This window comes from Arachis hypogaea, chromosome 15 (assembly GCF_003086295.3).
Source record: "Arachis hypogaea cultivar Tifrunner chromosome 15, arahy.Tifrunner.gnm2.J5K5, whole genome shotgun sequence".
Classification (NCBI taxonomy): domain Eukaryota; kingdom Viridiplantae; phylum Streptophyta; class Magnoliopsida; order Fabales; family Fabaceae; genus Arachis; species Arachis hypogaea.
Window position 1 is genome coordinate 16090727 of NC_092050.1, and position 24018 is coordinate 16114744.

At 31.3% G+C, this 24018-nt stretch overlaps 3 protein-coding genes and 1 non-coding gene across 4 annotated transcripts; 2 read left to right on the forward strand and 2 right to left on the reverse strand.

The window, feature by feature from the left end:
• Positions 1 to 238: 238 nt before the first annotated feature.
• LOC112749672 (uncharacterized) lies at positions 239 to 3636 on the forward strand. The gene is made up of 8 exons (XM_025798002.3): positions 239 to 712; positions 799 to 820; positions 1759 to 1815; positions 1902 to 1983; positions 2573 to 2668; positions 2762 to 2886; positions 2991 to 3009; positions 3095 to 3636. Exons 1-8 carry the CDS (start codon positions 613 to 615, stop codon positions 3335 to 3337), a joined length of 744 nt encoding a protein of 247 aa, XP_025653787.1. The 5' UTR covers positions 239 to 612; the 3' UTR covers positions 3338 to 3636.
• Positions 3637 to 4876: 1240 nt separating this feature from the next.
• On the reverse strand, positions 4877 to 5770 carry LOC112749673 (brassinosteroid-responsive RING protein 1). Its single transcript, XM_025798003.3, has one exon. The coding sequence runs from the start codon at positions 5634 to 5636 to the stop codon at positions 5172 to 5174; it is 465 nt and encodes a 154-aa protein (XP_025653788.1). The 5' UTR covers positions 5637 to 5770; the 3' UTR covers positions 4877 to 5171.
• Positions 5771 to 20783: 15013 nt separating this feature from the next.
• On the reverse strand, positions 20784 to 22696 carry LOC112749674 (phosphoglycerate mutase-like protein AT74H). Its single transcript, XM_025798004.3, has 3 exons — positions 21346 to 22696; positions 21195 to 21275; positions 20784 to 21121 (listed from the first exon to the last, which is right to left on the reverse strand). The coding sequence occupies exons 1-3, from the start codon at positions 22125 to 22127 to the stop codon at positions 21007 to 21009; spliced, it is 978 nt and encodes a 325-aa protein (XP_025653789.1). The 5' UTR covers positions 22128 to 22696; the 3' UTR covers positions 20784 to 21006.
• Positions 20918 to 20990, forward strand: TRNAA-AGC (transfer RNA alanine (anticodon AGC)). The gene has a single exon. It is a non-coding gene; the product is annotated as a tRNA-Ala (tRNA).
• Positions 22697 to 24018: the final 1322 nt, after the last annotated feature.

Consider the following 24018-nt stretch of genomic DNA (forward strand, 5'->3'; position numbering starts at 1 on the left):
AGTTGGACATGCTAAAAATATTTTGTCTTAATACTTATTTAATCGAAAGAGTGTTCACTCGTTATTTTTCTACCATACTTAAATATAAAATTATACACAAATTAAATTAAATTAAATGACTAAAATTTCTATCCGATTCTTACTAAAATTATCAAATTGAATTTAATATCTATATTTTTAATATTTAGATCCGATCTGCAATTATATCTATAATTTTTAGATCTAATTCGAATAACTCCTCGAAAATATTATCCAAACCATAAACACGTAACTAAAAACTTAGGTTATAATTCAAGAATTGTGCAAAAGCATAAAAAATTAAAAATAGGGAGGCGTCATCTAGTCTCGATTTGTTCAACGTTGAAACTTCAAAGTCGTCTCTCATCTCCCCCTTCCTTCGATTGGACCCCCACTCCCTTTCTCACTGCAATTGTTCAATTGGCCGTTTTGTCCATTACTATTTAGTAATCGCTACCCATATTTTCCGCACCCGCATTGGACACTGCTTCCAAGATTTTCCCGATCTACCGTTATTCTTCTTCTTGTTAGGGTTTTGAATTTTGATCCTCCGATTTGAGCTGAGTTGAACAAGAAGGCAGAAGCATTGGAAGAATGGGTTCTCAACAGAAACTTGAGAAGATGCAGCTCCGCCAGAATTACCGTAATTTCTGGCACACCGATCTCATGTCCACCATTCAGGCCGACGCCCCTTGTAACTTCTCTAACTCACTCTCTCTCTCTCACTTAACATTTGCATCATCATTCACCAATTCATTCATTCTTTCCAATAATTTCCAGATTGCTGCTTCGCTCTCTGGTGGTAAGTCCTTCAATCACCCCTTGACTTCTATTGACTATATTACTTTATTACCTGTCCTTTTCTGTCTCTGCTTATTATATTTTCACCACTATTAATGGAATTAGGGTTCAATTCCAAGTACTTTAAACAAATTAATCGCTGCCTCAACTTCTTAGTATATTAGAGAATGGCAACCAACGTATCTTTTCCTAGGCTATACCTTATTTTTAATATTATAGCATAAGTATCCTATCCCCGTATGTTATCCCTTGTATCACCAACGGGAATCTGTCCCCCAAAGTGGAAAAGTAGGTCTTAAGGACCGGATTTAATATTGGAAAAGTTATCTGTAATGCCATGGAAAGTTGGATACTGTGATCTCCTGCTCTTTTCATGGTGCTTTGTCTCTGTCCGGTAGAAAGTGGTTGATAACGATGTATTCACATATAACCAGAAGAAAAGACTATCATGAAGAAGATAGGTGTCTCCTTCATCATAAGGAAGGGAATCTATGACTTTTCTTAAATCAAGTGTCCTCTTCTTTTTGAATTATTTGTCCTGTATTTGATTGGAATTTGAAACATAATTCACAACCTTAAATGGGGACCAGAACAATTGAGCATAGAACCAATGTATGTGATGCAAAGGTTAAGACTAGAACAAAAATTGGGCACCCTACTGGCTAGTGTTAATATGATTGTTGTAGAGGCATCCTCAGGATTCATATGAGAGTAGTTTATCATGTAGGTGTTCAGCCTAACTCCTGCTTTGAGTGCATCACCCATCTCAGTAATTGCTGCTTAATATTTACTCTCATTTAGCAGTGACCTTTCAATTTCACCCTTTTTTGTCTTAAAACTTATCTCAGTTGTTTCAGCTGGATTGTAATTTTAACACCTACATTTGGAGGCATAAATGTAATTATTTAATTGAGCGAATTTTCTGCTGTCTCATTATAGTGCTCCATGCGTATCATATCTGCTCCGCAAAAGAGCTCTTTACAATGACATGTCAAGGTAATTCATAGTGTAAGTTCTTGTGAGTCTTAAAATGTAGCTCTGTAGTCTGTTGCTGTAACGTGGTTTTATCTTGTTTGTTCCAGATACACATGTTGTGCTGGTTACATGCCCTGCAGTGGTCGGTGTGGAGAAAGCAGATGCCCTGAATTCTGCCTTTGTACAGAGGTAAAACTTTCTTTTACATGTTTTGCTTCCTTTTTTTCAAAATTATTTCCAAATATGCCTCCCCTTGAGTGGGTTTGGGGTTTCGCTGTGATGTCTTTACTAGGCCGATTTAGGATGGTATTAGAAATTCTGATGTTTCCACTTTCCATGCTTCTTTAAATCTATCTCCGAATTGTTGGCTTTCCCATAATCTGATTTGTAAAATGTTTTCATAGTTAAAATGTTTCGAAATCATGCCCCCTTTTATAGTTTGATAATCCCTTAAGTTATTTGATTTTTTTTTGTGGACAAGAACTGTAGCTTAATTTAGGTGCTGAATTCACCTGTTTCCCACCTAAAGTAGGTAAAGATAAAATGACAGCCTAGGTAATTGGTACTATAGATTTTTATGATCTTGACATTGATTAGTGAATCAGTTTTGCCATGCTGTATTTGCATTTCTTTTTTAAAACTTTACAAATTAAGGGAAGTCCCCTCCATACCAGAGATCATTAAGGGAAGTCACTTTAATGGATGTCTGCGTATGTTTGTATTTGTTTATTTTATATATTATTTTTCCCTTACTCTTACTACTCGTCTGCTTTCTCAGGTTTTCCTCTGCTTTGGCAACTCGGTGGCCTCTACTCGATTTTTGCTGCAAGATGAATTTAATATTCAAACTACACAATGTGATAATTGCATTATTGTATGCCCTCTCCCTGTCTCAAACACGTGTGCTCAAAATTTTATTTATTTTCTATGATATTCTTATATAAGATCATTTATTTCTTCTGTTCAGGGCTTTATGTTTTGCCTTCAGCAAATTGCATGCATATTTTCTATTGTTGCCTTAATCGTGGGAAGTGATGAAATTAATGAGGCTTCTCAGTTGCTATCTTGTTTAGCTGAATATGTGTACTGCACGTAAGGCTTCTTCATTTCTGTCATAATTTAACTGTGCACTTTAGCTGAATATGAAATTAATAAGGCATTGTACTAAATTTGTTTCATTTCATTTTATTTTGTAGGGTGTGTGCTTGCATGCAGGTGAGTTTGTAAATTCAGATAGTCTATCATTATGTTGCACAAGTGTTTACAGTTCATCACAGATAATAATGAATTTTAATTGCAGACTCAGCACAAGATTGAAATGGATAAGCGCGATGGCAAGTTTGGACCCCAACCCGCGATGGCTGTTCCCCCGGCTCAGCAGATGTCACGCATTGAGCAGCAAGTCCCTCCTTCTGTTGGTTATGCACCACAACAACCCTATGGTTATCCACAACCTGGCTACCCTGCAACGACCTATCCTCCACCTCCACAAGCATATCCTCCTGCTCCACAAGCATATCCTCCTCCTGGTTATCCTAGGTGATACGCGTACACAGTTATGGACATTATATAGAAGCTACTGTTATTATTATGTTGATTCTACCCTACAAATTGTTCATTAAACTTCTGATATGAGACAACGGTACTGTGAATTTTCGATAATTTGGCGTCATTTTTTTATTCTGGATTTCCCGTCCATTTGTGTATACTTTGTTTTGTTTTTTATTATTGTAAACTCTGAGCTCGTTTACGATGTTGTGTGCTCTCAATCTTTTCTTTTTTTTTTGTTCAAGGAAATTTCATTAAATAAAAGTGCATGTCCAGTCAGATTGTCAGATACAAGTTTTAACTTACAATAGAGTATAAAAGTTTTTTTTTACTGGGTCTACGGTATTAATTATAAATCTACACCTCTAATCTAATTATTTTAATAGTAAAGTGACAAATAAATCTTTAAAGATTTATACTTCAGACAAATTAATTTTTAAAGAAAAAAAAGTATCAATAAAATTTTTTATGATAGTAAATATAGACAAATTAGTTTAAATTAAGATCTTTTATCCTAATTATAAGTTAATTTGAAGATAATGTATTTATATATTTATTATTATGAAAAAATTTATTGGTAATTTTTTTGTTTTTTCAGAGACTAATTTGTCTCACTGTCTAAAGTGTAAATCTTCATAGATTTATCACTTTTACTCTCAATTTAGAAACTATATAGTTAAGGTCAGAGCATTACCCACAGGCTGAAATTGAGTTCCCAGTTGGCCCTAGTCCAGTCTTATTGGCAGGGCGGGGGAATCTAGTAAAATTGTAATATGCTAAATACCAACACCCCCAGGCTTTTGTCGTTCACGATTTAACGTCTCGAGTGTCAAATGCATAATAAGAGAGAAACTCCGCATGTCCTTAGTAGGAATGTCTCAGTCTAATAAGTAATAACCCTCAAGAGGATGGTTTTACACTCAATTCTCCTAAACATAACTTATTGTAAAAATAATAATTTATCCTGTCATTTGACGCTATGAATTAAGTATAATCTGTTGTAATAAGTATTAAGAAAAAGGAATAAGGAGGCAATAGCTAGCTTCTTGTTCCCTGGCAAGATGGTGGAGAAGTTTTTTCGGTTGCAGTTGCAGTCAGCTCTAGGTTCTATGCTTTTGTTATTCCCACCAAGTGAAGCACCAATATGAATACCATAAGCATTCCAAATATTCTACGCCATCTTTACGACTACTATTCCACTCCATACAAATGATATACAGAGGTTGCCATTGCTTTCTTCAATTTTCCCGTGACTCCAAATTTGTCGAATGTGCCATCAATAAACATCCATTTGGAATCACCAATCAATCCAAATCATAGTAAGTCCCATATTGCAAACACAGTTACCTCATTCAAACGCACCAATCTACAAATCTGACACTCCCACAATCCCCCGTTCATAATTAGTTGCATTATGTACGTTCTTAAAACTTCTTGAAAGTAACAAATAAAAACTACAAACCTGATATCCAAACTCAAAAACTCGAAGACTAATAAGTAATAACCAAATCCCGGTTGTTAAAAGATAATAATAAGACGAAAAAACATAGATATATAAGCACAGTCTGATGCTTTTTTTTTTTTTTTCTCTTTTTCATTTTTGTTTGAAATGCTGTATATATACAAGCATACACAACAAGCATGTAAACAAAAACATCTTCCTAGCTATCCTTTCCCTGAATCTAGATCCTTAGCTTTTTGATTGACGCACAAAAACAAAAACAAAAAAAAGAAAGAAAAAAAAAAAGAAGGAAAAGGTGTTTGCGATGCTCAGTGTAATTAGTGTTAGGAAAAATAAGGAAAAAAAAGAAGAATAAGAAGAAGAAGAGCTAGGAGAATTCAGGGATGGCAGAAGCATCCCAGAGCCTCTGATTGAAGCAAGGTTGCATATCGTACGGTATGAGCGGCGTCCGGCACAACGGGCACGTCCTCTGTTCGTATCCCATCCAACGGTCAAGGCATCTCCGGTGGAATATGTGCCGGCAGTTTCTGAGGCGTCGGATCTCGTCGTCCCCTTGGAACTCGTACAAGCACACCGCGCAGCTCTCCTCCGCCGGCTCCGCCACCTCCTGGAACCTGACGACCGGCAGGATTTCCCTGATGAGGAGTGCGGAGACGGACTGGAATTGGGGGTGGAGAGGGTGGTGGTTGATGGTGTCGGGTTCCAAGAAGTGTTGGAGGCCGAGGTAGTGGAAGAGAGCGGAGATGAGTTTTCTGAGGAAAGAGAGGAGGGAGAGTATTTGGAGGAACAGCTTCGGTAAGAGAAGCTCTGTGTATCCCACCGGAAATCCCATGCTTGCTATACCACCGGATCTACTGAATGAGCCCTTCACACAATAATGCTGAGAGATAGCAAGTGATTAAGCGGTTATGCTTATGGGAGGGAGGTCAGTTTAAATATAGATCAAGCTTCGGACAACTTTTATTCTTCAACCCAACATCTCAACAACTTAAATATTTGGAGGTTTAATAGAAATTGAACCCTCCATAGTAAAATAATTATATTTATATATAAAATAACAAATTATTATGTACACACAAAAATCAATCCATCATGTATAAATATATAAATATATTATTTAATTTATTTTTAAATATATATTTCATATTTTATACGAGTGATTAATTTAGTAGTTAATTTTTTATGTATACCTAGTATGATTGATATCATATATATAACATTTTCAATAAAATTATTTTTTTATTCTTAATCGATTTATTACAAAAAGAAAGACTAATTTAGAATTTGTTTGGATATCATTAAATGGTTAAAAAAATTCATATTTTTTTAATGTGTTTAAAAAAATTTTAATAATAAAAATAAAAGAATTAGAAATATTTAAAAATATTTTTTGATAAACTATAATTTATATATTTTTTTAAATTTTTTTATTTTAAAAAAATATGTTAACATAATAAATAATATTTTTATATTATTATATCTAAATATAATTAATAGACAAAAGGTATTTTTATACAAAAATATCCAAATATTAAATTTTTTTTACTTTTCTAAAAAATCTCTTAAAAAATCACTCAATTTTTTTTTTCAAATTCACTCAAACAAGTCTTTAATTGATTTATCAATTTTTTTTCTATAGACTAAATACATTTAGTTTAATTTTTTTCCGATAGACTAAATATATTTAATTTACAGTTATCCCCCATTCCACCAGCCAATTTAGTCTAACAATAATGATATATAGATATATTCAAAGGCAGTGTGATTTCATGCGGAATTCCCAATAATGGGCTTTCCTTTGATTTTATGAAGGCAATTAATAATTCAAAATCCTCATGGAATATATCGGACACATTTTCTTTTCTTTCTTAAATTTGCTTTTTTTAGAGCACCACATAATATCACTTATTAGTTCCAAAATTATCTAATATAGATAGATAGATAACTATTAATGATTCCTTTATGCTATACTATACTATATATTTGCTAGCATTGACTTTGAAAAGCATTGAGAATGTGATTTATGTCGCCTATAACTGCCGTCTTATTCATGGGTTTTGGCTTTCAATAATAAATACATATTTTAATTGCCAAATCCGCCGTCTGGTATTGAGACCTATGTCTTACCGCTTCAATAGTACTTGTCTATGTTTGGTAAATGAGGTTAATTGGTTCTTTAAGCTCACAGATTGTGCCTTACATTTGGTGGATTATCAGTATTATAAACAACAATAATAAAATTAAAGTTGTTCATAAAAAGATCTTGCTTAATCTTTTTATGTAATTTTTTAAAATTTTTATTTTTAACTACTAATCTATTTTTTATTTGGTTTAGTTTTCTCTTTGGATGTTTAGTTATTCTTATTTCCTACGTACTCAAACTATCAAAGAGGAGATTCTATATTTTTTTATAATGGCTGAGTTATGTGCAACAATATTAGTAATAATTGTTTTATGAATCATAAAAATTCTAATATTCTTTTGACCTAATCTCTAAATTATAGATTGTAACCGTTAAATTATAATAATAAGATCACTTTTTATATTCGAAGATTATTCATTGAATTATCTCGTTTCAGCCACATTGATGTTCATATTTATTCGTTAGCGAATAACGTTTAATTTTATTTAACATATACAACTTATTTAATGATAGTATAATAAAATTTATTCAGTCTCTTAAATGGCTTTTTTTGTGGTGTCAATATCACAAATAAAAAACAAAATAAATTAACAAAATATTACATACATATAAAAGATCAATTGTATATAAATATATATATTATTTAATTTATTTTTAATATATTTTATATTTTAATATATATTATATTTGGATGACTAATTTAATAATTAATATTTTTACGCATAATATAGTTGACAAATTAACATTATAAAAAATATTAACATTTTAAAAAGTACACATAATTATAAAAAGAGAAAGAATACTGTTAATCGTAATATATAATAAAATAATCTCACTACATTATCAATAGTATTTCTACTAATTTCTACCAACTTTTATTTATAATTGTGTTTAATAGAAGTATTTTTGTAAATGTGTCTAATAAAAATGTCTTTTTTATAATTGTATCTAATAAAAATATTTTTATATATATTTTTTATATATATCTCTTTATATATGTATTTTTTTGGTGACTTCTTTATATATGTATTTAAAATATAATAATTAATTATTATTAACAATAAATTAGTAGATAATATATTAATACTTTTTCATAATGAAATGATGATAAAGTGAGTAAGCAGTGAGTAGTAGACCTCAAAAGAAGTGGTGGTACGGTGGACAGAAGCAGTCCGAGCATTGCAGCTTTCAATGAGGCCAAGAAAAAGGGCCTAAAACCTAGACCTTTGTTCATGATGACATGAGCAAAGATTTAATTCATTGGAAAACAAACATTGGAAACAACCTTGGATTCACTCTGTCTTTACCACACCGGCCACTACCGTACGCATGCATATGAAAAGTGCAAAACACATCAACCAACGCCTAAGGCTAATTAAGCGTGGACATACAAATTAACGAAACGTGCATTCACTAATCATTATAAAGAAGCTTAGTATATAGATAATAGGGTAGACTACTCCAGAATCGAGCTTTTGATTTTTCGCGTTGGAGAGAGAAACGTGTATGACAATATGGTGTGAGGAAAGAGGTGTTTTATTTGGGTATAGGATGACACAAATTGAAAGCACCGATTTGTTTGCATTGTTTTGTTTTTTAAACAAATAATCATAAATCGGACGGTCCGATTTGTGATTTCAAAAATAAAAAAATTTTTAATGTTAAAATCGGACCGTCCGATTTTTATTTTAACAAATAAAAAAATAAAAAATACAAATCGGACCTTCGATTTGGAGTTTTATTTTTTCTTCGAACAAATCGGACCCTTCGATTTATATTTTATTTTTTTCGTCAAACAAATCGGACCGTCCGATTTAAATAAAACACCATATAAAAAAAACACCTAATTTTCCAATAACAATATATTACACATATATTTAACCAATATAAAAAAAATTAGCCTCCAGAATCATGACATACATACATACATACGATGATGAGTGAGTGTTTGCTGTTCCGTCTCTATTGGGGCATCATCCATTAACGTATCAGATGCTCTGATCTTCTGCCTTCACTTTTATGCTTTTCTCTTTCTCTTTCTCTATTTTCTATATTTCCTTCTGACATTCATCGTATGCATCTCATGAGAGCTGCAGTCCTTTCAATGAATTAGCATTTAGGATCGCCGTACCATTTTTTATTTAACATTATTATTAATAAAAAATTTTAATCTTTTTATTTTAATAAATACATAACAAAGACTGATTTAGGATTTGTGCTTTTTTCGGAAAAGAACAGATCAATGTGGAAGATCTAGGGAGATCAGCATGTGCAAATGGTGATTGATAATACCTATTAGCAGCTAAATAAAACTGCGTATATAGTAGTAATGAAGACTAATAACAACAATAAATGCTAAGGTTGCATGGGGTCCATGACTCATGTCTTCCATATGCGTTAAAGCATGTTTCAAAATTGTTGAGGCACAAAAACATTGCCGATATTGATTGTGGGATTGAGTGTCACAACCAATAAAACCCGTGACCGCATTAATATCTTCGGCTAAAATACAATACCCCTTGAGAATCTTATAAAGAGTAAAACCCATAGATGATAGATCTCACACTAAATCGATAATCGAACCGATCAAATACTTATTTATTAGTTTATTAATTTAATTAATAAATTATTGGTTGAAACAATAGTATCAGTCATATGTAAATAAAAAATATAAATAATTTAAAATTTAAAATTTAAATTTAAAATATATATTTTTATTAATATTTTAAAAGTAATTAAATTTTAATAAATTATAATCAATAAATTATAATCTAGTTATTATTAAAAATAAGTATATAAAATTTTAGTATTTTTTTAATAAAAATTTTTTAATTTTATTTTTAAAGTAAATATTTTTTATTTTAATAACTAATTAATTAGTTTATATTTATTATATTGTTATATACTATATGTATTTATTGAAAAATAATATTAATAAATATCATATAATCATTAAAAAATAACTATATTGTAATTAATAAAAATATTTGATATTTTAATTTATACATATTTAATTATATTTATATTAATAATTATGAATAATAAAAAATATAATTAATTTAAATATAAGTGAGTATAAAATTAAAATAATATCTAAAAAAATTATTGTATGTTTTTACTATATTAATTAATAATTAGCATTTAAAATAATAAGGAACAACATAGCTTAGTAGCAAGGAGAACATGTGTAACGACCCAACTTTCAGTACGTCATGATCGTACCAAAAGTAAGGCATTATTAACTTGTTTTTCTTAATAACTATTTAATATTGAGCCTTTAGTTCGATATCGCGTTTCAATTTTTAAGAAAATACCAAAAAAAATTACGTAATGTTCTTTCTAGTAGAAATACCCTGACTTAAACAAGGTATTTTACTGGACGGGACATTACAGCATGCAGGCATAAACATAGCTTATTATTGTAGCTTACTATACAACTTTGTTAGGACACATAACCCTTGTTGAGTCATTAATACGGATGTGTTTTATCCATTCCTAAATCAATCTCAGTTTTGCCTACTCCAATAGCTAGCTACTTCAATAATCATCGTCTTTCGCTTTCTCTTTCACTCAAAATTTATGCTTTCGATCCACGCAAGCTTCTTTCTTCCTCAAAGTCTCCATTTTTATCGTTTTCATTTACTCTAATCTGAACACTACCCATTCTAGGATTTTTTCTAGATCCAAGCACAAGAACTACATAATTTTGTAGAACTCCAAATTCTGCAATAATCAAAGGTTCTACTATCGTTCTAGATGCATTTGCCCCTCCTCCTCTTCCATCGCTGCCGACCCCTTCTTACCACCGCCGGCTTAAGGTTTGGGAGGTGAGCCCTAGGTTCATGTCTCTGTCAGTTTCTTCAACGGCACCGAGGCAGCGACAACACCACCAACCGAAAGTTGATTTCTCGAATTCCTTTGATGAGAATCACAAGCATGTTAAGAATTCAGAAGTAGAAATTCTTTTACAATGGAGATATGCCAATGTCAAAGTAGTGTCTGCTATGAAGATATGCCAATGCTAAACCAAAATGCAAGTTCTTAATTGATCGAAACATGTATTAGGAAAGTTTTTTGTGAGACCACAATAGAGGATCACACTACCAATTTGGATGATTTTAAAAACAGAGCAAAGAGAGATTACTTACTTCAGTCAAGATGATGTCACCCCACTGTCAATTGTTAATCACTGCACCATCAAGTCGCTGTTGGTCCTCCGTCAAGTGCTCCTTCATGGTGATTTTTGTTAGCGCCTAGTGTGTCCTTAGGATTTTGTGTAATTGTTGCTGTGAACGAAGGAGATGATTGGAAAATCCTCTTCATATGAGGGTAGAGAAGTGAAACACGTTTTGAGAGTGGGCAAAATGCAATCGTTTTGCTTACTCAACAGGGGACTATGTGCCCTAACAAAATTGTACATCGACACGTATACAACTAACAATACAGTTAAAATTTTGTCATTACCATTTGACAGAAAATTTAACAAATAAGTTAGAATATCTAACAAAATGAGTGAATGGGGGTAGAGATGGTATTTTGATTTTTTTTAGAGTGCGAATCGTCATTTACAAAAATTGTTAGGGATTGGAGTGAGATTTCACTCTCTTATAAATTAATGATTTCATCCATCCATGAGAAGCTTTTAAACAACAAATTACAATTAATTTAACCATAATTTTCTTCTACGATTGAAATGGAGACTCCCTTATCATTTGTACCAAAATAGATTAGAGTAGTATCTATTCTTTCCTGTGTAATCATGTTCGTCCAGCGATAGTTACTCAGTTTTTTTTTCTGGTGGATGAAACATACTTCGAAGGATGAGGTATATGATCCGGCCGTTACAAATTCAATGCCTTAATTCGGCATTATACACCATAACTCGGTAATTTGTGTCATAACTCGGTGGTTATATGTTATAATCGGACTTAACAGACTACATCCTGGAATAAAACTGTCTGTCCAGGTATTTATTACTTATTAAACCTAATAACTGCTCATCAATTCAGATAAAGAATTAACTGACCTATCTTACTTCACCTATAAAGGTATGATGTTTTATCCTCAATAGGAACACACTGAATTCTCAGTACTAGTTTAAGCATCGGAGTACCTTTTGCAGGTACACTCCTCCTTTACTCGTACTCTTGGTGATGTGACATCCTTCTGGACGAGAAGCTCGGACCATCCTAATTTATAGCTCGGCGCTGAAGGACAAAGCTCAGCATCAACTCCTATAGTAACCGAGGTTACGTACAGGTTGTTCACACAAAAACAATACCTAAACAATTAAGAACACATAATGTTAGTATGTGCAAAGGATATTCTTATGCAAGTTAATATGAGTAATTTATATTTCAGAATTCAAAAAATATGTCTCATGTGAAATTTGAGGAGTTCTTTTATAAATGATTTGTAGAATGAATGACAATGTTCTAAATAGTGAAATTATGTTTCATTATAATCGAATTATAATCGAATTATACCGATTGAATCAATAACCAATTTGGATTGTGGAAGATTCGAATCATATCTCATATATGTAACTATTCATTAATCAATTACTAATTCTTAAATAAATTTTTTATTTATCTATCTAATACTATGTCGTAGTCAAAACATTATAGATAATAAATAAAGATATATGATTAATAACATTTACATTTATAAAAGAGTGTGAATGACTCTTCTAAATTAATTGATACAATTAATTTTTTTATAACATCTTTTTTCATTTAATTATACCAAAAGCCAATTCTAAATGTAATGTGAATCAAATCCATAAAATTCTCCTTTATTATTACATTTATAATTTTATAATTTTTAATTTTTTGCAAATAAAAATTTTAAATTCTTATATTTTTAATTCTAAAAAAAACTCAAATCACCTCAAAATATTTTATGAAAAATAAAAACATCTTAAATTTGATCGATCTCTATTTATTAAAAATTAAAAATATCTAAAATTACTGATTTGTGACTTATAAAATAAAATAATAAATAATAATAAATTAGTCCCAATACATTGATTATAAATATTATGCGTTTAAAATTATAGATATTATACGTATAAAAGTATGAATGTTAAATTAAAAAATTTTAATAATATTAATTATAAAAATTTATTAATTATAGACATTATATGTATAAAATTATAAATATTATGAACACAAAATTATTATAGATGTTATTAATACAAAATTATAAATATTATAAATAAATTTATTAATTGAATAAATTAATTTAAATATTTGATATTCTTTTTTTAAATTCAATTATAGTAAAATTGAAAACATGTTTGATTAAAAAAATCAGAATAAATCATTTCACCTTAAAAAATATAAAACAAATTTTTAAATTATCGAAGACGATGATTTAAAATATTATACAAAAATTTAGATATATGATGTCTTTAAAAACGAAAGATTAAAATAATTTAAAATAATAATTTATTAATTCACATGTGAAATAATTTAAAATATGTAATAAAATATAATTTAAAATTAAATAATGTTAATTATAAAAATACGTTAATTATAGAAATTATGTGTAAAAATATATGGATATTACATAATAACTAAAGAATATATTTTTGTTATTATAATGTAAATTAAATATCATAAATATAAATTATGTTTATTTATTTAATAATAATATAAATTACTTATAATATGCTATTTTTTTGTGGTTGAAATAAATTAAATAAATAAAAAAACAAACAAAACAAGGAATTGTTTAAATAGAGGGACAGTCTCATTTAAGACTATTCTTAAACTCCTCCCAAGGTGAAAGAAGCTTCACATGTGAAAGTTGTAACTTCATCGTCATCTTTGCCATAGTATCTGCGACTGTGTTTGCATCTCTCATAATCAAACGAAAGTCAACATGCCAATTCCAATGCATGATATCTCTTATTTTGAGCACCAATTGATCAATAAACCCAAAACCATCTTGAGTAACAAGATTAAATGCTTCCACACAATCCGTCTCACAAATAACATTTCGTTGACCCACATCCCAAACTAAGAGATATCCTCTCCAAATGGCAAACAATTCTCCTTGAAGAATATTATTACTCTCAATCATTCCCAAACACCCCATTTGCCAACTCCCATTACAATCTCTAATAACACAAGCAAAACTAACACTATCACCCGAACCAAAATAACTAGCATCACAATTAATCTTAAAAGTACCAATGGATGAGGATTCCAAAAACCATTTAGAGTAGAGGGAAGGAACATACGTTGTAATTCAAAAATATTCCTAAGCTCCTTTTCTAAAGTTAATGCCAGACAAATCACTTTTTTCGGAGGCCAAGTTTCATGAGGATTAAAGATGTCATTATTCCTTACTCGCCATATCCACCAAAGTCCCGAAAAGAACTTGAACGGATGCTCTCTGCTATGATACAAGAACCAGTTCTTCAAATCCAAAGGATGACAAGAAATATCCAACCTATGCCAGACAAGCTGAGCTTTTGGACAATCCCAAATACAATGTAAAACCGATTCCTGGCTAGAAAGACATTTTGAACACCTATCCGATGACGACATCCCTCTTCTAAAGCGAAAATTTGCAGTAGGAAGAGCCTCCTTAAGACACAACCAAGCCAAAAACTTATGCTTTTCCGGAACAAGTTGACGCCAAAACCAAAGCCAATTCTCCCGCTCCTCCCAACTAAATAGCTGCTTATACAACCACAAGTAACCATTGCGTGAGTCATAGACTTTGGCAGCAGACCCACGCCAATACCAACCCACTTTCGGACCTGCTTGTTCATCTGGATTGTAAGAGAGAATATTACCTTTCAGATTTTGGGATAAAGGAGAATAAAGAGTATCCAAATACCACCTACCAACCAACCAAATATCCTGTATCCGAAAATTCGAATCAGAAATGTGAATATAATCCATCTCATTAGATAACTGTCCTTCTCTCCTCTAGCTAGAAAACAAAAAAATTTGGTTCAAATCTCCAATACACCAAGCAAACTCATCCTTCAACACTTCCCAAGCCTTGCAAAGACACCTCCAAATAGGAGAGTCATTGTTCTTAGGATAACTAAAACAGTCATATAGAGATGATCGGTATTTGGCATCCAACAATTGGACCCATAGCTTGTTTGGCTGTTGGAAAAAAGTCCAAACTAACTTCCCAAGAAGAACAATATTTACACAATAAGGATCTCTAATCCCCAAATTTCCATTTTTTTTTTGGAGTAACCAGTACCTTCCAACTAACAAGATTCAATCCTCTTCCATCAACTTGTCCTTTTCAAAAAAAAATTCCTCATCATAAACTCCAATTTACTAATGATTCATTTGAAAAAAAAAATAAAAACCTGTATCTGGTACGTGGGAATAGCGACTGCAACAGAATTATTATAATATGCTATTTAATATAGGTAATCAATGTTTTTTATATACAATAAATATTACAGTAAAAAGAAAATAAGACCCGTGAAAAAATGATAATTAAAGGGGAGTGTTAGGTAAATAATGACTATTTTAAACAACATAAATAACCACTAATCAACTAAAAATACACTACATCCTAATTTAATGTTATTAATTAAATTTAAGATTAATTTACTCTTTTAATCCTATTAATTCACATTGTTCATATATTGTTCAAAAATTTTGTTGGTTACCTATATTTTTCTATAATTAAATATTATTATTCATCTCATTAAATAAAATTAGAAATAGAACATTTTGACTAATTTTAGTTCTCTGCAAGTTTGGTTCCAAATTTTTTCCAACTAAAAAAGATACCGTAAGAAAAATTATAATGACCGGATCATTTAATAAATAGTATGATTAGAAAAACGATTTGGCTATAGAATGTTTTTTTCCTAAACTATCACTCTCTTAAAAAATAAATAAAGAAATATTTAAAAAATGAAAAAATCATACTATAAAAATGATTTACGCATATAAAATACTTAATCATTATACTATACCTGATTGTACATCATATAAAAAAATAATGTGTTTAGATAATACGAGTCCCACTAAGAGTGAGTAGTATGAAATGTGACACATGGTGCATCCATAGAGAAACACAAGGGTGGGGGGTGGCAAATGGCAGTGGATGCATGGCACCACCCACCACCGCTGCCAATCTGCTCTGACAATGGTGTCTGATGCCGCCAAGACACTAATGGTCCACATCCCATTCAAATTATTCATATCCTTCCATCACTAATTCCCCGATATTATTTATGTGTAGCCCCCCCACCCATTCGCCACCATCTTTCCTTTTGTCTCATTCTTTGTTAATTGCTACATCACCTTCCACTTCCTAAACCCAAGGACTTGCTTTCCTAATTATATATTTATAATATGCTAGCTTGTGAAATAAGTGAATTTAATTCCTTGGGATTATGGGTGGATCCCATGATTTCTCTACATTTTCTTTTTTAATCTTTTTAATTTTCCCCTTAAGTGTCTAAAGATATTATAAACGGGCTTATAAAATAAAACAAAATTGTTATACCTTTGGGGTCATGGGTCTCACTCTGTCGCCCTCGCCCACATCCCATAATAATAAAGTTAAAGAAAAGAATAAGTAAATAATAAAAATATTAAATAATGTGAATAATAGATATATTGAATATTCATTTTATTAGATGTGTATAAATAATTATTTTAATATTAAAATTTAAATAAATAATTTAAAAGTATAGTGTATTTTTATTTAATTAGTGATTATTCATATTATTTAAAAAAGTCATTAATTACCTATCATAACCTGTAAGTTAAAGACCATTATTAGGGAGGAAAACTACCAGCATTGCTGAAATTAAGGCACGTCACCTTAATTTGTTAAAGAGAGATATACTAATACTATAGTCTAAATAAATGAACTTGGGGCTTTTTTCTTCCATTTTATCATTAGAAAATAGAAAAGAATATGGGGCTTTAGTTTGATTTGATAGCTGATAAATTGGGGGCGGCACAATCGGGTGGACCTCAATGATATACACATTACTCAACCTTTTAGTTGTATTGGTCGAGAAAAGCAAGTACTTGTTTCATACATGTTCAACGAGTTGTATGTAAGGCCATATATGATGTCTATATATATATGTATGGCATGAGAAGAAAAACCATAATTATGTGTCTTATATTAATTGTGTGAAGTCTTTTGATTTGATTCTAACAATTCGATGAAATATTTGTCAAATTAAGTATGATAATTTTCAATCAAATTAATAATAAGTAGCATATTGGGACGTTGTTAATATATAGTTAACACTAATAACAGGTCACTAGGCCAGCTAAATCCAACTACATGATGACTTTGCTCAAATAAGGACCAAAGTATCATATTATAGTCATTTTAATTATTCTCCACTTGCTTGTGTTAAATGCCAAGTCAATTAGGCCGTTATTTTTAAGGTAAAAAGCAGGATTTGTTGGGTATTAGTGACAAAACCTTGAGTCTAAGGTTCAGAAGCTGTCTGCCATTAGGTTGAAGAGTTAGGGAAATCACAAGCTGTATTATGTGTTATTGTGTTGGCGATAATTAAGCTGGAGATGGTAAAATTCCGTGTATATATAAAATATTATCTGCACATCAAAATCAATAACTAAAATCATCACAAATATATATATACTTTAACTTATTTTTTATATATATTTTATTCTAATAACTAATTTTTGTGATTGATTTTAGTATATAACTAATATGATTATATATATATATAATACAACCAAGCTTGTCAGATTTTTTGAGCCTCATGACATTCACAATAGACAATGCAAGGCCAAGCAAAATGGCTATATATGACATATCAATTAGGCACATTCAACGCAACTTGCACTTATTTTACACTGCATATGCCAATTGGTTCTTTGCCTTACATCATTATTATTCGCTTTCCATTAATCCTCTTAGAATTTACATGTGAGAGCACGTTTTCTGACTGCTAGTGAACCACATTGAATATGCATGCATTTCTAATTTGGACCCCCTTCAACTACTACTATATGCATAAAGTGGTATATATTACATTTTGAGTAAAAAAAATTAACTTGAAAATATACATGATCGAATTTTAAAATCCAAACTTAGCTAGTATATGTATTAAGATAATTAACTCATATAAAGATATTTTTGTATAAAAATAATAGTTAAAAATTATTGCATCATTTGACTAAATCTAAATTATTATTTTTAGATAGATATTCAGCTGGGCTATATTAATAAACAGTAATCATTGTAGAGGACCTATTCCATAGTGTTGCAAAATTGTGTGTAAGAGAGCGGTTGTTTATTATGGAGCAACCGCACTAATTAAGAATATGACATGAGGGTTTAAGATACTATTGAGTAAAACGTTTTCAGGAAAAGGAGGGACAGGTGCACGAAATGTCATGAAGTAAAAAATAGCTAGCAAGTACCAACCCAAAGAGTAGTACTACTTTCCTATATATAAGTAACACAAAATATAATATAAAGTACTAGCTAGAAGCTAGTAGTTCCTATAAGGCTATGACCATTTCTATCCCTTTCAGTAACACATTACTTAGGCATATATAGGGCATAGGCACTCTCACTAGCACAGAACACTATGTCAAATAAATCGACCAAGACGTGCACTCCTGACATTTGATATGGCTATGGCTAAATAAATACAAGTGGGTAATAATGCCTATTCTTTATTTTTGCTATCTTGCATTCAATACCTACCTAACCTAACTCGTCCTTTAACATATCTCTCCTGTGAAAATTAGTTTCCTTTTAATAATTAGTTATGAAAGTAAGTATTTGTATTTTTGAAAAATTTTCAAACATGCCAGAAATACTAGTATTTTGATAATTTTAATTATTGAAAATTTCCCTATATTTTTTCTGTTTTCTTCACAAATAATAAATGGTTTTATGTACGGGAATAGAATATAAAGTGTGTACAAACTACAAAGTAGAGTGAGTGTGAAAAGAAAAGGAGGGTTGGTTATAGCTACAAAGCTGAATATGCAGAACAGTTTTTGTGTCCGCACGTTTAATTTATGCAATAAAGCCCGTGAAAGTTAAGTGGAATCTTTATTTGTATAAAGAGCTAGAGAATAGAGCAGCCTCTTGTATGTAACGAATATGGTACCATAATATATATCCGCTTGTCCCTTAGCCCTTTGCTTGTTTAATTTATTAATCTTCTTCATTTATTTATTTATGCGCTCTAATCATACACATATCAATTCATGTGTATTTTTATAACAGCGCAAGTAGTTGTAATGTAAAGAGCAGTATGTATTATGGTTTGTGTCTTGGTGAAGCGGAGTAGTTAGCATGTATGGTTTAAGAAACTAAGAATTGGATTTGTAGGGCTAAGCAGAAGAGAGAGATGAAGACAAGGGTACTATTAACGAACAGAGACACATGTCAGAATAGTGTGGGTCATGCTGCCATGTGCCATGTCTGCTCTTTCCTTGCACCACTCTGATCAATACACATCCACCTATTCTATTCCTTGCATACAATAATACACTTAAATTTAATTACACAGGAGCATATACAGGAATAAATCCTTAAAGAATTTTGAAGAAGATGTTTTTGTCTTTAAAAAGATTTTATTATATTAAAATTTTAAATTTTATAAAAATAAAATATATAGATTATTTACTTATTTTGTCATATTTTTGAAAATTTATTTATCTAAATAAAAACAACAAATTTTGTTATATTAAAATTTTAAATTTTATTAAAATAAAATATATAGATTAATTACATATATATTTTTTACAAATTTTAAATATCAATGTAATAACAGTTTTTGAAGATAATTTTTTTAAAAAAACCTATTTGTCTATGTAATCATTATATAGTTATGCTTTTGTCCTTTATATCATTTACTTTTGTATTCCTTAGGATTTCAAATCTTTTAGTCACATCTCACATGCTCCAAGACAAATAATACTGAATAATTTTACATTTTTATTCTCTTGCATGTTTGAGTGAAAATGCATCCATAATATGCAATTTCGTATTATATTGTTTTCCTTATACATTTCTGTAATAGATTAACATTTAAGCGTTCAGATACCCATTCGGTAGTGCATACAATATAATCGTGGAATCAGTGCAAGTAAATAACCATGTTCTTTCTACTACATAAGTTCATGAATTTTTCCTCATACATTCGTCTAAACGTCACTTTTACTTTGATCTCTCTAGTCTCTATTACTTATAGTACGAAAGTAGTAGTGAATTTTTTTTTGTTTTTTTGGTATTAAGTAGTATAGAATTTTTCATTATTATGTTGCTGTACTTGGTCCGAGGTAACAAACTGAATCACTGGGCCTGAAAAGGCATAATATCACTAGCTCTAAACGAAGATCTATGTTTACACGATTAACATTACCCAAATAGAGAACATTCCAAAATAGCAAATGGTAGTACTATGTATGGGTCCGTTTCCTTGGGCTTAATCTAAGTGTTTATTTCATCAAGAAAGCAACGAAGAGTAGGTATATTAAACAGGCTTTGTGCTTAGCCCAATGGATATGCAAAATAGGAAACAGAGGGAATGAACACTTTAGACCTAAGACGGAAAAGAGGGGAGAAAGGAGAGACACTGAACACCACATCCGAAAAAAAAAACAGAGAGAGATGCTGAACACCTATCTTATACAAGATTGAGGAAGTTGCCATCAGCAATACATGTTTGAAATTTGAAAATGCCTGATGTAATGACGTTTCTTTCGGTAATGTTGCAGCTTTTTTTATTTTATTTTTGAGAAGAAAGAGATACTAAATCTATGAAATTATGCCATGCATAGTGTATATCATAAGCTAAATAAGTGATTAAGTGAGATTCAACTAATATTAGTGCGTGCAAACCTGAAATATTATTATAATAAAGTAAGTTTACAAGAATAACATGATTTAATAGACCTTGTTTAAGTTGTATTTACTGTGCCTCATACTTTACAATTAAGTGAACATTGACATCATCGAAAGGGGATGTAGCTCAGATGGTAGAGCGCTCGCTTAGCATGCGAGAGGTACGGGGATCGATACCCCGCATCTCCAACTTATCAATGACTTTTTATCTACTTAGTTGCTCACCAGTGTTGCATGTTTCTTCTGCGTTGAGATGGGGAAAGAAGGAATTCACCATTGGACAATCGTAATTGAGATCAGCAGGCCTTGCATATTTATGCCTTCATCACACACATGAATATAATTAACATACACAAATAGCAAATTAAGGACAATAAAATGATGGTTAATTACCACTCCTGATCAATGAGCATCTCATCTGTCAATCCAAATCGTCTTAGCTCTTCCTCATCGTGATGCATCAGTAAGCTATACCTGCATGTGTATTTAATTTGTATACATACTTTATGACAATATACATGAGAATTATAAGGGTTTGAATTACCTTCCACCATAACCTCTTTCCATGACAAGCATATTACCATTGTTCAAATTATGGAGGCCTTCGAACTGGGCAACGGTCCACTTGAACCACCTCATAAGAAATACTCGAATGGTTAGACCGTGGGAAACGATGACCAAGCTCATGTCCACGTGGCGTTCCGCAGGTGGCTGAAAGCGCCCTATGTTAATATCTGCTCTAAGGGTTTCTCTGAATCCCGTGATTCTATCATACACATCTGCAGCAGATTCTCCATTAGGGAAGCGGTAAAAGAAACGACCATAGAGCTGGCGCATTGCTTTCTCCACTCTCATCTTCTCTCTGTTCTGGAAATTGCCAAAATCTTGTTCTCGGAGGCGTGGCTCTTCTCTGAAGCCAGCGATTCTGTGGCGTGGGAAGGGGCGAGCGAGGCTCTGGAGGGTTTCAAGGGTCCTCCGATAAGGTGAGACGTAGAAGTAGAGTTGCCAGTTGTGGTCACCGTCTTTCTGGATGATGTCGTTGATGCGGCGGCCGCATTCCTCCGATTGAGCCTTGCCTTTGCTCGTGAGTCCAATCTTGGGATCAGCTACCCTCGCGTACACGCTCTCGTCCACGTTCCCTTGGCTCTCACCGTGCCGAACTAATATTATTCTCTTTGGCCGCGGAGGAATACACTCCACGCTCCTCACAGGATTCTTCTCTGGGAATCTTTGGGAGTCATTATTATTGCCGTTTGTTCCTTTTATATGGTGATGGCCATGGCAGCACTCGATTCTTGTTGCAAGTTGCAAAGGCAACGCACCCATCACCTTAACTATCAAAATAGCTCTCTCTGCTTTGTTCGTCGGAAGCAATAGCAGCCTCAAGTGCTTGATTTCACTTGGAGGCACGGAGACGGACTCAGTGGGGGTGGGGCCCGCACTCTACCATCTGTCCATCTTCAATCGTCCAATCACGAAAGTAGCTTTCAGTCATTTTCTTTTTACTTTTTTTTTTGGGCCTTCATTGAGCCCATACTCCCCGAATAAGAGAAATTGAGGGAGTTTGTTCGAATGCTTGTAATTGGTTTTGGGATTCTGGATTGCTGTAACGAGTGGGTCGATTTCTCATACGGATTGGGTTCTCCGTCCGGGCAGGCCGCTTCTCTGGGCCAAATCCGTTAAAAAAAAAAAAACAGATATTAATCTCTTCATCTCTGGGCTCTTCATATTTGATAATGATAACTAGAGATTTGGGCTTGGTTTAGTAAAATTTTTTAGATAGGTGTTTATGCTTTTTAAAAGCACAAACTCTTCATTTTGTGTTTAGTAAATAAAAAAGACTAAGTGTTTGTACTTGCAGTTTTTAAAAGATCGGGATACTTTTAAAAACAACTAAGGTGGAGCTTATATATGATGCATGGACACTGACATGGACACCAGACACGACATGACACGGAACACATCGACACGCGAATTTTATAATTTTATAAGACACGGGAACACATACATATAAAATATAAAGTATTTTTTAAATAAATCGTAATGATATTTGATATTTTATTGATATTAAAACATAAATTAATTTTTTAATTATTTTTAATATTTTATTTTAATTATATAAAGTATTTAAAGTATTTTTTGTTTTAATAAATAAAATATATACTATTTTTAAATTTATTTTAAAAATACATGTTAAGAATAAGATTGGACACGCTGACACATGATGGTATTTAGGTGTGTCCAAGCGTGTCCGGAGAAGAATTTTTTATTTTTATTAAGACATGGTTGGACACAACAGACATGCATGTTGGACGAATGTCGATAAGTGTCATGTTCGAAATGTGACACGCGGACACATTAACTCAACAAAGTGTCTCTGCTTCTTAGGGTGGAGCTTTTCAAAGTTAGCTTGTACTTTTCAAATTTTAAAAATCTAATATAACCTCCTATATTAACTAATTTTAAATTTAACACTTAAATTTATGTGTTTTATAGTAATTTTAAATTTTAAAACTATTTTACTAAACATAATTGTTGCTACTTGTGTTTATTGAAAGTCATTTTTAATTTAATTTACCAAACATGAATGCTATACCTTTTAAAAAGCTATTTTTTAAAAACTAGCTTTTATAAGCTACTTTTAAAAAGTAAAAGTTTTACCAAACTAAGCCTTCCCCTAATGAGTTAGGTAGAGGTATTTGCAGTGCAGTTTGGTTCGGTTTTTTTAAAAAAAGTTATCCAATCGAATCGTTTAATTAAATTGTGATTTGATTTGGTTCAATTTTTTATCGAAATCATTCGAATCAAACCAAACTAATTAAAATTAGTTTTGTTTGGTTTAGTTTGTTCAATTTTTTCAATCAATTCAAACAAAATTATGCCATACTATTTCACAAAGTCATAACAATAAAATTTATAGAACACAAATACACAATTAACAAAAGTCTTGATCCGATGAAATTTAACGACAAAAAAAATTAAAATATGATCATATAGAAGTTAAAATATTCAATAGTCAACATTCAACACAAGAAAAAATAAAAATAAAATTTCAGCAACAAATAGCCACATTTTGGTGTTCTCTCCAATAAAACAACGAAACTTCTTTAAACAAATCAATCTGAAATCGAAAGACAGTTACATAATAATAATAATTATAATAATAATAATAATAATATAGCACCAATAGAAAAATATTCTAATTTAGTTATACATT

What these genes read in the sequence shown, in the direction of transcription:
- LOC112749672 (XM_025798002.3), top strand. Translation starts at nt 613, where the DNA reads ATGGGTTCTCAACAGAAACTTGAGAAGATGCAGCTCCGCCAGAATTAC. An exon ending in CTTTACAATGACATGTCAAG is followed by an intron (nt 1,816 to 1,901) that starts GTAATTCATAGT and finishes TGTTTGTTCCAG; the next exon opens with ATACACATGTTGTGCTGGTT. An exon ending in AATTCTGCCTTTGTACAGAG is followed by an intron (nt 1,984 to 2,572) that starts GTAAAACTTTCT and finishes CTGCTTTCTCAG; the next exon opens with GTTTTCCTCTGCTTTGGCAA.
- LOC112749673 (XM_025798003.3), bottom strand. Translation starts at nt 5,636, where the DNA reads ATGGGATTTCCGGTGGGATACACAGAGCTTCTCTTACCGAAGCTGTTC.
- LOC112749674 (XM_025798004.3), bottom strand. Translation starts at nt 22,127, where the DNA reads ATGGGTGCGTTGCCTTTGCAACTTGCAACAAGAATCGAGTGCTGCCAT. An exon ending in GAAAGAGGTTATGGTGGAAG is followed by an intron (nt 21,276 to 21,345) that starts GTAATTCAAACC and finishes ATACACATGCAG; the next exon opens with GTATAGCTTACTGATGCATC. An exon ending in ATGCTCATTGATCAGGAGTG is followed by an intron (nt 21,122 to 21,194) that starts GTAATTAACCAT and finishes TGTGTGATGAAG; the next exon opens with GCATAAATATGCAAGGCCTG.